Genomic DNA, 12,540 nt, shown 5'->3' with positions numbered 1-12,540 from the left:
TCATACTTCTTTCCTTGAGGGACCCCGATCATGAAGGCTGGCACCTCTTAGGTTAGGGTACTAATATAATGCCCCAATAAAGCTTTTGAGTCCTTTCGGTCTTGATGAAAGTAGGAGAACCGCTATATAAACACATACTACAATATGTAATAAATACTTATTTTTTGCCCCCCTGATCAGCACTTCGTTGTCCTGTTTAGGTTTCGTTCACATCCGGGTCGGGGTTTTGTTCGTGGGTTCCGTCAGACCGTTCCGTCAGGAGAACCCACGAACAGAAACCATAGCTTTCCGTTAGCATTACCATGTTCAGTTTTTATTTTTACTGAATCAATAGCGCAGTCGACTACGCTATTGATTCAGTAAAAAAAACCTGAAACCTTGCAGAACGGAGACCATTAGCAACGGAAGCGTTACCATTGAAGTCCATGATAATGCGAACAGAAAGCTATGGTTTCCGTATGGTTTACCGTTCATGGGATCCCCTGACGGAACACACAAACGGAACCGCGACGCAGATGTGAACAAAGCCATAGTCGGTGCAATTGCTGTCACCAGTTCAACTCTAACTGGGACCCTGTAAAGTCCCACAAATGGCCTCTTCCATATATCCCTACGTCTTATTGTACCTGGTCCCAATGCTCCTCACCCGCTGTCTTCTTCACCATCCTCCATTTTTCCTCTTTATAAACCTATTTGAACAGCCCCGTACAGTAGGACTGCATTTTCTTTTCTATTTTTTTATTCCGTTTTATGTTCTTTAAACGTTGTGTGATGGCACAAGAATTGCTAAAGCAGATATTTTTCTATAACCGAAGGCTTAACCTCTTGAATAGTTTTGAAAAATAGGCTTGTGTTGCACACACATAAGTAAAATTGTAATAAAACACTCAAGTCCAATGGACTTCTTCTATTATACTTGGAAACTGCCAAGAGTACGGCTCTGCCGATCCACTTTTAGATTATAGTTGGTGGCAGAGGATTCCTCACGTCCCTGTATTATCAGGACATCCACAACTGAAGGGGACATTGCAATAAGAACATTGCATCGGAGAAATGTTGTTCATGCAACTCCCTAATGTGCCCTTTAATGACCTGTGATCGTTATATTCGTCACAGGCGGGTGCTGGTTACTGCTTGGTGATGGATATATCTATCACAATGATCTTAGGAATACTGCCACTGTATCCCCGAGATCGGAAATAACTTCGATACCGGCAGTTTAATCCCTTAGATGCCATGGCCGCCATTGTCAGCCAATCGGTGGGATGCCAATGGGTTACCATAGCAGCCATGGCTTAACAAAGACCACTAGGAAAGCCATACACATTAGATGTATGTCACCCAAACCTGCCGATTTTCAGAGAGATCAGCTGACCTACTAATGGTGGCATCCCGACTCTCCCCTGACAGCAGATGTCGGAGGAGAAAAGGGTCGGGCGTGTCGAGTTTCAACATGATCAATTTTTTTTGTTTTATTAGTAGATAAGCCGCTGCCAGATGTTTAGTAAAGTTTAATTTAAAAACAGCTTCTTGCCCTTCCCTGCCCAGCAACACTGTGTGATAATATAGTATACAGCTTCCATTCCCGACTGTTTTCAACAAGTGATATCTCCGGTTGTTTCACAGCTAGACCTGCGATCCTTGTGGCATACGAAAGATTAGAATCTCCTCTTTCATATGCCACCAGAAGCGCTGTTCTAGGTTGTCCACAGCCCAAGTTATGGCTATTTGAAGTGATCCCCCTTCCCTCCAGCCTCAGTCTCTCACACTGTGTGAAGCAGCTTCATGCTGATAGGACAGCGTCAGAGGCTGTGAGGAAGCTCCACCACAGGAGAATCGCTGGTGTTGACACCCACTTGTCTAGTATGGCCTCATTTACATATTTAGAAAAAAGCTCATGACTTTTAAAATAATCAACGTTTTGGGTCACAAATTTCACTAGTATTATCCGTGTGACAGCGCCTATTAGATTAGCCAGGAGATTGGGCATTACTAAATTAGCAACAGATCCTCTTTAAGGGGTTATAGCAACCCCAAAGGTGGAGTTCAGCTTTCACAGGGTAGAAAACCCCTTTCTTTCCGTGTAGCAACCTCCTCCAATGTGCTAAAAGCAAGGAATTTGTTAGGGCACCCAAACACACTGACTATCTAATATGTATGGGGGTGTCTAGTTTCAACATGCCCGATCCTTTGTTCCAGCGGGAGATAAGCTGCTGCCAGAGGTGTCTGGCAGCGGCCTTAGCACCTTTCCCGAGCAGGGGGAGTCGGGAGGAATGGCTGTCGGACAACTATTGTAAGTGTATGGGTGGCTTTACACCTGCTACAAATAAAAACATGTGAAGTTTAACATTGACATTCTAGTTCTCTTTTTTCTTTCCATTCTTCTTTATACGTTGGAATCTTTTCCATCCCATTGTGCGCTTGTTCTCCCATGATTCTCTCTTGTTTCACGTCTCTCCCTTGATAACTGAGCTGTGCTGGAGGGGCCTGCAATGTTTCCTTGTGTGTCGTCTATGTGTTGTGTCCAAGGACGAAGAAAGCATTTATTTACATTAGTGATGGCTTTCTTTAATCCATATGTTAACTATATGCCGTGGCAATTCATGCAGAATCGTGTACGGCCAAGTTGATTGCTGTACTGGTGGCCATAATAATAAACCATCAGTATCCGATTGAGATTGGTAGATAGATGTACATTGCCATTGGATCCCTCTATACCAACCAGTGATAGATTAGGCAGAAGACGGGATCTGTCCATGTAACGGTTAAAGCTTGGAGGGGAGATAAAATATATAAATGGTAAAGTTATCCTCCAATCTAACATAGGAAAATTATTCCTCCCCCGTGTAGTCAAGTTTAGAATTTTTTTTTTATACGAAAATGGAAAGAAAGGAGGATATTGGAGGAAGAATCTCGTAACTGAATGTAGAAGGCTGCCCTTGTGGTGTTGTGTCCGTCATGTATTGTGTGTTAACCATATGTCTGTGGGTTGTTGGTGGCCCATTTGTGCTGTGTATGAAGTGTCCAAGTGAAACGCGTAGAGGGAATGGTATAAGACGGGAGCTCTGCGGTTTATAGGACGCGGTGCCGGAGTTACTTTATCATAAATACGTTGTTGTTATTCGCTGCTCACTTTTGCCTCTTTTCATTTTAGATTCAACCAACAGTGATTCAGCCAAAGCAAAGGTAAACTAAAATGAGCGCACCTTGGATTAATGTTCTTTCCTGTCCACTTTTCTATGTTCATCATAGTCCACACAACTTTCTGATAGGAAGCAGTACCTCTTCCTAAAGATAGAAGGGGAAATAATCGTGAAACACAGAAGGGAGTTAAAAAGGTTTTCCAGTCCCTAAAAATTGATGGTCTATCCTCAGGATACGGCATCAATAGCTGATGGGTCCGACTCTCAGGACCGCCGATCAGCTGTTTTGAAGGGGGTGCAACGATCGTATGAGCGCTTCTTACCCTTCATTTCTTCCTGCTTACTGTGAATCATCGACATGGATGTAGCAGTGATTCACAGTATTGCAGCCTTCTCTCATTGAAGTGAATAGGATAAAAGGCTGCAATACCTGTGAATCGCTGCTACATCTGTGTCAACGATTGAGTGAGCAAGTAGAGATGAAGAGGAAGCCGCGCTCGTGTGACAGCTGCACCCCCTTCAAAGCAGGTGATCGGCGGGGGTCCCAGGAGTTGGATCCCGACCCATAAAGCTATTAATGGCCGATCCTGAGGATAGGGCATCAATTTTTAGGGACTAGACATCTCCCTTAAAGGGAATGTCCTGTCAAAAACTTGACAGTCATATAGTGTATGTATTATCTACTTTATCCATACCTTCAGAATCCAGGGAGCACAACGTTCCTTACAATGTAAATGCGCCAGCCCTAGAATATGCCAAAGTTCTGATGCCAGAGATTTGCATTAATTTGGGACTCAAGAGCTGGGGCCTCCACCATTCGAAGAGTGCCAGGGATTCCTTATGGTCTAGCGGTGCACTGCACTCTCATGGCTTTTAGTTCACATTAACTGGATGATCATAGACGTCAACATGTGCATTCAGCCAGATTCTAAAATGCAATTGTCAGGGTTAATTGACATATATTATGCATTTTTTTACCATGGTTAATTATGTTGAGTTTTCTTTTTCTTAAAGGCATCTCGAAAGGAGCTGTATGCCCGCGATATCCTGTCCATTCCCTTCATTTCAGCAGTCAACCGTAAGCGAAGGAAACGAAGAGATGAAAAGCGCTTTGGTAGCAGCACAGAGGAGGACGACTCTGAGCAGGAGGTAGCACGGCTGGGGCAGACTGAACAGGAGGTGGATGTCATAGAAAAGCAAGTACAAGCTGAGGAAACCCAAGATCCAGTTTGTTCAAAGACCCAAGATCGAAAATTATTGGATGAAGGGGACGTTGAAGCGGATACTAAAAGCCCTGGAAGTAGGTGGCCAGCTCCTGTAGAGGAGAGAATCCCTGCAGATGCCCGTTCCATTGTGTCTGGATACTCCACGCTCTCTACGTTGTGCTCAGAACCAGCCTCCAGTGTTCGTGGTGGTGATGAGGCCGATGATGAGCGCAGCGAATTCAGCCACATGGAAACAGACACAGAGGTGGGAGGAGGAAGAGAAACAGAACGACCGCGCTCACAGGACTCCTTCACTTCTCAAAGGCTCATTCCTGGAGATACATTAGCTCGTAAAAAATTCGGTAAGTGTAAACTTGAAGGCTCTGAGGATCCATTGCCCTCACACTCTCGTACACCTCAGCGCATTAGGCCAGCAGCAGCAGACGATCTTTGCATGGCAGCTATGCGGAAGCCTGGATCCCCAGAAACCAGACGTAGGAAAAGCGCTTGGCGACGACACACTGTGGTGCTTCCTGGACAACTTACTGACCTTAATTTCAATGACTGGAAAGAGCCAGTTCTTGGAGCAACGGCCGCATCTGAACCCAGTGCCCGATTAAGTGGAGGTGCCTGGGCAGAGGGAAGGGACTCGGGACTAAGTAGCTTGGAATCCCAAAAAGCCAAAACCCCAGCAGTTCAAGAACCTGTAGCCAACAAAGGGTCCAAATCCCAGAATCCTTCTCTTCCTGGACTCCGCCATTATTTGTAATGTCTTGGAACACTCTGCTTATAACCCATGAACGTCATGCGGTGGTCTCTCTTCATGACTTGAGCACAGTCTATACCATGGCTTTACCTACTTGGGGGGGGAAAAAACATTTTTTTTTGTTTTTTTACATAGTTTTGTCCTTTTTTTGTTCTTAAACAGTTCATTCTTGTCTGGTGCCATCTTATCTCACAGTTGCAGCTACAGAGCAGAAACCGGAAGACGCCTTGCAGGACCAAACGATGAGTCTTGGAAAGCGTCTACAATGTCTCACCACCAGCTGTTTATGAAGGGTTACTGGGTTCTCAACGAAAAGTGAACCCACAGTCATCAAATCTCTACAAGGCAACTCCTAGCAGACTCCTGGGACTGTGAGATGATCACTCGCAACACATTTTCCAAATATAGATTCAAACTGGTGCCTTATTCCATTTTTTTTTTAGATATATTTAACCCTTTTCCTGCTTAAACTTCAAGATAAAGGTGAACAGGGGCATGTGAGCGATACATGGGTGCATGCATATTGCTCAGTATAGATGTAAAGTACACTGAGTAGTATAGAATACTACAGTCAATTTCTATTCCAGCACCTATTGGACCAGTGTGCTGTTGACCTGACGCTACCATTGGATGTATTCCTTGAAAGCGACATGTAATTATAGATTACTATTGAGATTGGGATTATTTGTGAGGAATGATGGAATAATCTTTACACAAAATTTATTGTACGCAGTTCCGTAATCTGTGTTCATATGTATGTAAAATAATACTTACTATGTGCACATACATAATATAAGTACGCATACAATAGTGGAAGTAACATTTTGGGGTCAGATACCAATAGCTGAGTTACCTTTTAAATTTTTCTCTTTTTGTGGTCATGTTGCATCCATCCTCTTCCAACGTTGCCATCTATTGAATTGAGGATAGTCCACTGAGGAGCCAGTAGGGAGGTGGAGGGACCCGTCTATACCAGTGCTACCAACTTATGTCCAATGATGAATGTCTCATTTCTGAAGTGTCTTCCTTTTGTTTTCTTCAGTCCATTTTTCTGATTAAAGGGGTATTCCCATCTTGGAACATTATGGCGTATCGTTAGTGTAGGCCATAACATTATAAGTGATGTGGGGGGGCTGCACCCTAATAAGCCTCTCTGCCTTGTCCCGGTATTTAGATTCAGGGCTAGGGTGGCAAACTGAATCTTTGCCTCGGGTAAAGCCAAAGTCCATCTATAATTCTAGCTGGGCATCTGACCTTTGTGGCAGAGGTTCCTTTGACATTTCTCCAGCACAGCGAACTACAACACAGCCCCTTTCAAGTTCCAGGGGGTGGCCAGGAGCGCTGTTGTGATGGAGGAATCTGTGAAGGCGCTATCTAGTGCTGCAGGGCCTTCATTCTAAGGATGGATGGGGGTCCTGGCATTCAGACCCCCATGATCAGTAAGTGATGGTATAGCCTAGCAATGCGCCATAACTAATTGATGGGACAACCTCTTTAAACTCACTCACTTTTACACAAAAAAAAATGCTTTTAAAAAAAAAAAAAAAAAAAAAAAAAGCTGTGCACCATTGCCCCTCTATTGTGGGTTTGATGACAAAGTAAAGGCAGGTATAGATAGGCCGACATCTCATCTACACAGACTGTTGGTGAAATAACCGCCCATCCTTGGACCCCCTGAACAGTTAGGCTGTGTTCACATCATGTTTGTGTCTCTGTTTAAAGTATATTCCAGGAAAAGCTCCCAATGTATACGTTAATCGGAGTCTATGATGGATGCCTAACACTGGCACCCGTCACTCATGAGCTACATTGGGATCTGTTAAAATTCTAGTCTATGGGTGACAGAATGCGTTTATCTGTTTAACAGATACGACGTGAACGTAGGCGTTCCATGGGTGCCGTACAGTGGCATCCCTCACCCATAGGCTATTATGTTAAAAAAAAAAAAAAAGTATACGTTTCACGTATACTTTTTTTTTTTACTGGAAACTATTCCAGTAATAGTATGTACTGCCTTCTTAGGCCCCATGCGCACAACCGTAGATTTCGTCTGTAATTACCGACCATTCTATGGCCGACTGATTCCTTCCCGTATATTTACCGGGCTGTAGAAACCTTCCATAAAAAATAGGACATATCCTATTTTTTATTTTATGGACCGCACTCCCATCATAAACTCCTACTTTATAATGGGAGCACGGTCCACAAATGCGGCTGTGCCTGTAATCACGGACCGTGATTACGGGCACGGTCGTGTGATGAACTTTATTACAGATTGTGTGATCCATTGTTGGCACTCATCTTGGCGTACAAAATGTAATATAAGTTCGCAGATCTCTCACCTATTTATAATGAGGATAGGTCCACTGTACTATTACTCCAAACGGCCCAATTTTTCCAAATGCCATTTAACTAATACCCACCCACTGTACCCACCTCCCCTCAGCAGTCTAGTCACCGGCTATCAGGTCACTGGTGAGAGGAGGAGCGTTCCCCTCATGAATACAGCAGAGTCATAACTTGGAGGTCACTGTATTATGTGTTAGACAAACTTGAAGAGTGACAGATCCACTTTGCGCTTGTCGCTGTGCACACTGCGGTCTACTTTAGAGTAGTTCTGTTGCTCTTGTGTTAGCTATAGTGTAAAGTCTACAAGATTGGCCTCTCTGTGAGGAATATGTGCATGACACCCCAGCAACTTACGGGAGCAACACATTCCACGACAGGTGACGAGTCCCCAAGCACATAAATGGTAGAGGTGTCACAACGCCTGCCGCCCCGGCATGAAAAATGATTTACCGTTATATCTAAGTGCTACCACAAATTTACCTCATTCTGACAAAGCTTTAGTTACCTCAGCCTGGTACAGGCAGCGTTATCTGCAGCAAGTCATCGTAGAAGTGTCTGTACCCTGTGGGAGTCCCTGCCTCTCCGTGGAACTACTGTCCCATACTGAAAACATGATTACAGTACGGGACAGTTGTCCCGCAGCGAGGCAGGGCCTACTAGCATCGTACGTAACTATGATGCTAGGAGCCCGGCTCCGTGCAGTGTGTTCGGTCCGGGACTTGCGGCCGAAATACGTTCCGTCCATTACGGACGTAACATGCTCGTGTGAACCCAGTCTTACAAATGTATGTCTCTAGCACCAGTCTTTGGGTTGTAGCTTATTATAATACATATGCTGAACAGGTAGACTGCAGTGAAATGGTTATTGGTTTGTTTAAAGGGGATTCCAGGATTTGAAAAACATGGCGTTTTTCTTCCAGAAACCGCACCATACTGGTCCATAAGTTGTGCCTGGTATTGCAGCTTAGCTCCACTGAAGTAATTGGAGCTTAGCTGCAATACCACAGGTGGACTGGTGTGGTGCTGTTCTTGGAGGCAGGCAGCTTTAAAGCTCAGAGCAGGATGAAGTCTGATGGATTGGTTAGCGGTGATGGGTATGAATTATAGGGTTAAAACTGGTTTATCTATCTGATTTAGGGCTTATAAAACACATGATCCACCAGAGGCCTGGACACATGACGTTTTCATTTTTGCAGTAAGCACTGGAGGGGAACACATACTAGTTTATATTCACTTTTTTTTCCCTGTTCATACATTGTTTTAAATCTAAAGAAAACTTGTGTGCCCAGCGGGGGAGAGATTTACTAGAAAGCATTTCCATGTGTAGGCATTGTATGTATATTGATGGATAAGAAGTAAAGTACTAGATAATACTAGATCAGCAGTGGTCTACAACCTGTGATCACCAGAGCATGCTGGGAGATGTAGTTTCCCAACAGCTGGGGAGCCATAGGTTGCAAACCACTGAAGTATAGGCAGAAAGCTAAGGTGTTATAAGAAGGTGTATGATTGGACAGTGCATAGTTCTGGTAAACGGTCAGCCTGTGTATGGCTCCTCCCCCCACACGGAAAGGCGAGTCACAAGCAATGTAACAATAGTGCGGGCCATAGGTGCACAGAATTTAAAGTAACCTCCTGCATGTTACCCACAGAGCTCCCCTGCACCCCTCCAGCTAGTTCACCAATATCTAGACCCTTTTACTGCCTGGAAATGAAGGATCTTGACAATATATTTTCGACTGTTACTCCAATAACTTGTGTACTAACTAGAAATGCTGCCGTGTGCCCTCTATCTGCCTGTACCCTGCACCGCTTATGCCTATTATACCCCGCGCCAGACGCCTGATCAGTGCCTCTTAACCCCTGGACTTGTCCTCTGTATAATCGGTTCCTGCAGTTTTACATACAGCCCGTGCTCGGAGAAACCCCGGCTCTACGTGTGTGGTCAGCCTCTATGATAGAATTGTGGACATACTTTATTATCTGCTTTATAACCCTTTTTTATTATCTCGACTGACCTCAAGCCCAAGCCCACACCTTCTATTACGTTGTACATATATATATATTTATATATATATTGACTTGGTGCTGCTAACAAACTGTTTATAACTTGTTGCTGCAATGTATATGTTGCTATTACCGATAGAATCCTGCAATGGTAGATCACTCATCAAATTGATTGTGCCGCCAGATGTGACTGGCAGCAAACGGGTTAAAATACACTCCAAAAAAAAACGTCTGCTCAAGCTGTGTATGTGTGCAGTAACATTGTGCATTGCAAGCCTTCTTGGCAATAAAGGAGTTAAAGTGACCCACAATCCTTAGTGTTTTGTATACAAACTGCCGCCATTCCAGACTAGTATTGTGACTAATGTATAATCCTGCTCTGCATATAATGTAAAGTATTATTTCACCCTGTTCTGTAAATACGGTCTCTAAATGTGTAACATAATATAAAACGTATAAGAATTTTGAATGTTTGTTTTTTATTTTCCAGCTTTTTTTTTTTTTTAAACAGATTCTGCTGAATAAAGCTTCTTGCATGTTTCATTGACCCAGATATTCTGCTGCATTACACCCATTACCCATGAGACACTTATGTGGACTGTTCGTTTTATATATATATATATATATATATATATATATATATATATACATACACACACACACATATATATATATATATATATATATATCGTCCATAAGGCGGCTCTGTACCTTTCTCCTTATATAAATATACAATACGGGGAGAGGTCGATATGGGCTGGACCTAAATATACAAACACGCCCAGTGGGCCCTGAGGTCTGTGGTCAGGGGGACAAGACTTTAGTAGTAAATCTCCACATGTGAACACTTCAGTTTATGCCTCTATAGTGCTGAGTAGCTCTGCAAACCGTTTCCATTACTTGTTGTTTTCTTCTCCATTCATCTCTAAAGCTGCGCTCAGAATTCTTCTGGTTTCCCGTTACCAGAGAGCAGTACATTGTGGGAGCTCAGATGACAGGTACACAGTAAAATTTTCCATCTTGGACATGTATGGCATATCCAAAGGATATGCCATACATGTCCAAGATGGAAAATTTGTCCAAAGGATATGTCCAAAGGATATGTCCAAAGGATATGCCATACATGTCCAATAGATGCAGGTCCCACCTATCTATAGAACGGGTCCCCCTAAACCCTGTTCTACCTGCTTGGCTCCCGCGCCACTTTCTGAATAGATGATGGTCAGGAGCTACGGAAACAGCTGAGCTATGCTGTTTCTGTAACCACCTAATCAGGAGGCAGAGGGAACCGGGCAAGGTAGAACAGGGTTTAGGGGGCCCCGTTCTAGAGATAGGTGCGGGTCCCAGAGGTAGGAACCGCTTCTATCGGACATTTATGACCTATCCTGTGGATATGTCATAAATGTCCAAGATGGAAGAACCCCTTTAAGTCAAACAGCTAAGGTGTAGAAGTAGCTTGTTTCCCAGGGTGACCAGCAGAACTTTGAAAGCACCTCTGAATATGAATGAAGAAGAGGACATGAAATAACAATCAGTAAATCTCAGTATTTATAACGTTTTGATCAGAATTGATCTTAGCGGATCGAGCAGGAGCCTCTGTCTGGTGCGGCTGAAATGGCATCTCTAGCTCCTATACATTGCGATAACCAGAAGCTAATCTTTTTGAATAAGAGCAAACTACAAAAGTCAAATACATACAATTCATGTAACAAAAAAAAAAAAGTGTCTATAGCCTTTAGGCTGAATTCACACATCACGTATTTGTTGCAGATTTGTGAGTCAACGCCAGAAGTGTTTTCAAAAGCAATGGGAAATATAAAAGGAAGAACTCATACTTATTCCTCCTGGATCCACACTTGGCTTTGGCTCAAAAATCTACAACAAATATGCGATGTGTGAATACAGCCTCAAGGCATCTGCAAATCTGACAGCCAATAACTAAATGATCTGCGGCAGAATGTGAGAGTATTGTGATCATCCGTGAATTAGAAGCCTAGTTCCATTAGCAAAACTTTCTATAAACTAGTCATAAAATACCTTACAACCTGCTGCCGTGTATTTCTAGGCCTGCAGCCAGTGCGAGATTTTTCCAATATTAACTTTATATTAGGAAATATTTATTTATGCAGATCACGGATATAATCTGTAAATTAGCTCCAAAAGGTGCTTTGCTTGGCTGAACCCAGTTCACACTGAAACATGTCCAAAAATAATCCCAGAATACAATGGTAAGAAAGCGATATGCAGCACTACAGATGTAGCCATCTTTATCTTGACATTGGATACAGCGTCAAGTAACTTTAACTTGACTTTTTCAATGGCTTTTGTTGTGTGATATCATGCCACAGCAAGTTCAGTCAAGATAAAGATGGCTACATCTGTACATGTAAATGAATGAAATAAACCCTGACTTCATAACCCCGCTGTTATAAATTTTACAACATACATGTTTTTCGGTAAAGCCGCATGTTTTATCCTACATAGAAATAAAGCAAGTCTATACACCTAAAGAGAATGGATTTGGCCAGACGGAGACACTGTTCAAAAAGTAACCAGCTCCTTCAGGAGATCGTAGATAGAAAAGAGGTGACCATCACGGTAATACAACTAGAGCGTATGGCAATACACTATTTTATAATGTGAATTATTCTATTTTATTATACTTCTTTCATACACATGGCCCATAGTTTAAGGTACACCTAAGTAAAAACTGATATACGTATGCCTAGCGCAGGGCCTAAAAGGGGCGGTGCACCAAGTATAACACAGCGTATCAGTTTCTCCTGGAGGGTTCCTTTAAGTGTGAGGCTTCGTTCACATCGTCAGGACTCCGTTCAGGGGTTCCGTCTGAGCTTTCCGTTAGGGGAACCCATGAACGGAATCCAAACGGAAACTATAGGTTTCAGTTGGCAGTCAATGGTGACCGATCAGGCGCAAACGGTTTCCGTTTGTTACCGTTGTGTAAGGGTTCCGTCACTTTGACGGAATCAATACCGTAGTTGACTGCGCTATTGATTCCGTCAAAACAACGGAACCCTTACACAACGGTGATAAACGGAAACCATTTTCA

General features: G+C 43.3%; 1 protein-coding gene across 4 annotated transcripts in view; it reads left to right on the top strand.

The window, feature by feature from the left end:
- The window catches only part of ARHGAP23 (Rho GTPase activating protein 23), a 77,652-nt gene extending 67,713 nt beyond the window's left edge, over positions 1-9,939 (top strand). For 3 of the 4 annotated variants that reach the window (XM_075845818.1, XM_075845817.1, XM_075845816.1), the window contains exons 23-24: positions 3,155-3,186; positions 4,158-9,939. In XM_075845818.1, the coding sequence (XP_075701933.1) occupies positions 3,155-3,186; positions 4,158-5,117 (992 nt within the window). In that variant the 3' untranslated portion in view covers positions 5,118-9,939. The remainder of the gene's footprint in view (positions 1-3,154; positions 3,187-4,157) is intronic. The other variant, XM_075845819.1, reaches the window with a different exon arrangement.
- The last annotated feature ends 2,601 nt before the right edge of the window (positions 9,940-12,540 follow it).

The sequence above is a fragment of the Rhinoderma darwinii genome, chromosome 13, assembly GCF_050947455.1.
Source record: "Rhinoderma darwinii isolate aRhiDar2 chromosome 13, aRhiDar2.hap1, whole genome shotgun sequence".
NCBI lineage: Eukaryota > Metazoa > Chordata > Amphibia > Anura > Rhinodermatidae > Rhinoderma > Rhinoderma darwinii.
This window is presented reverse-complemented; position numbering and strand designations above follow the sequence as displayed.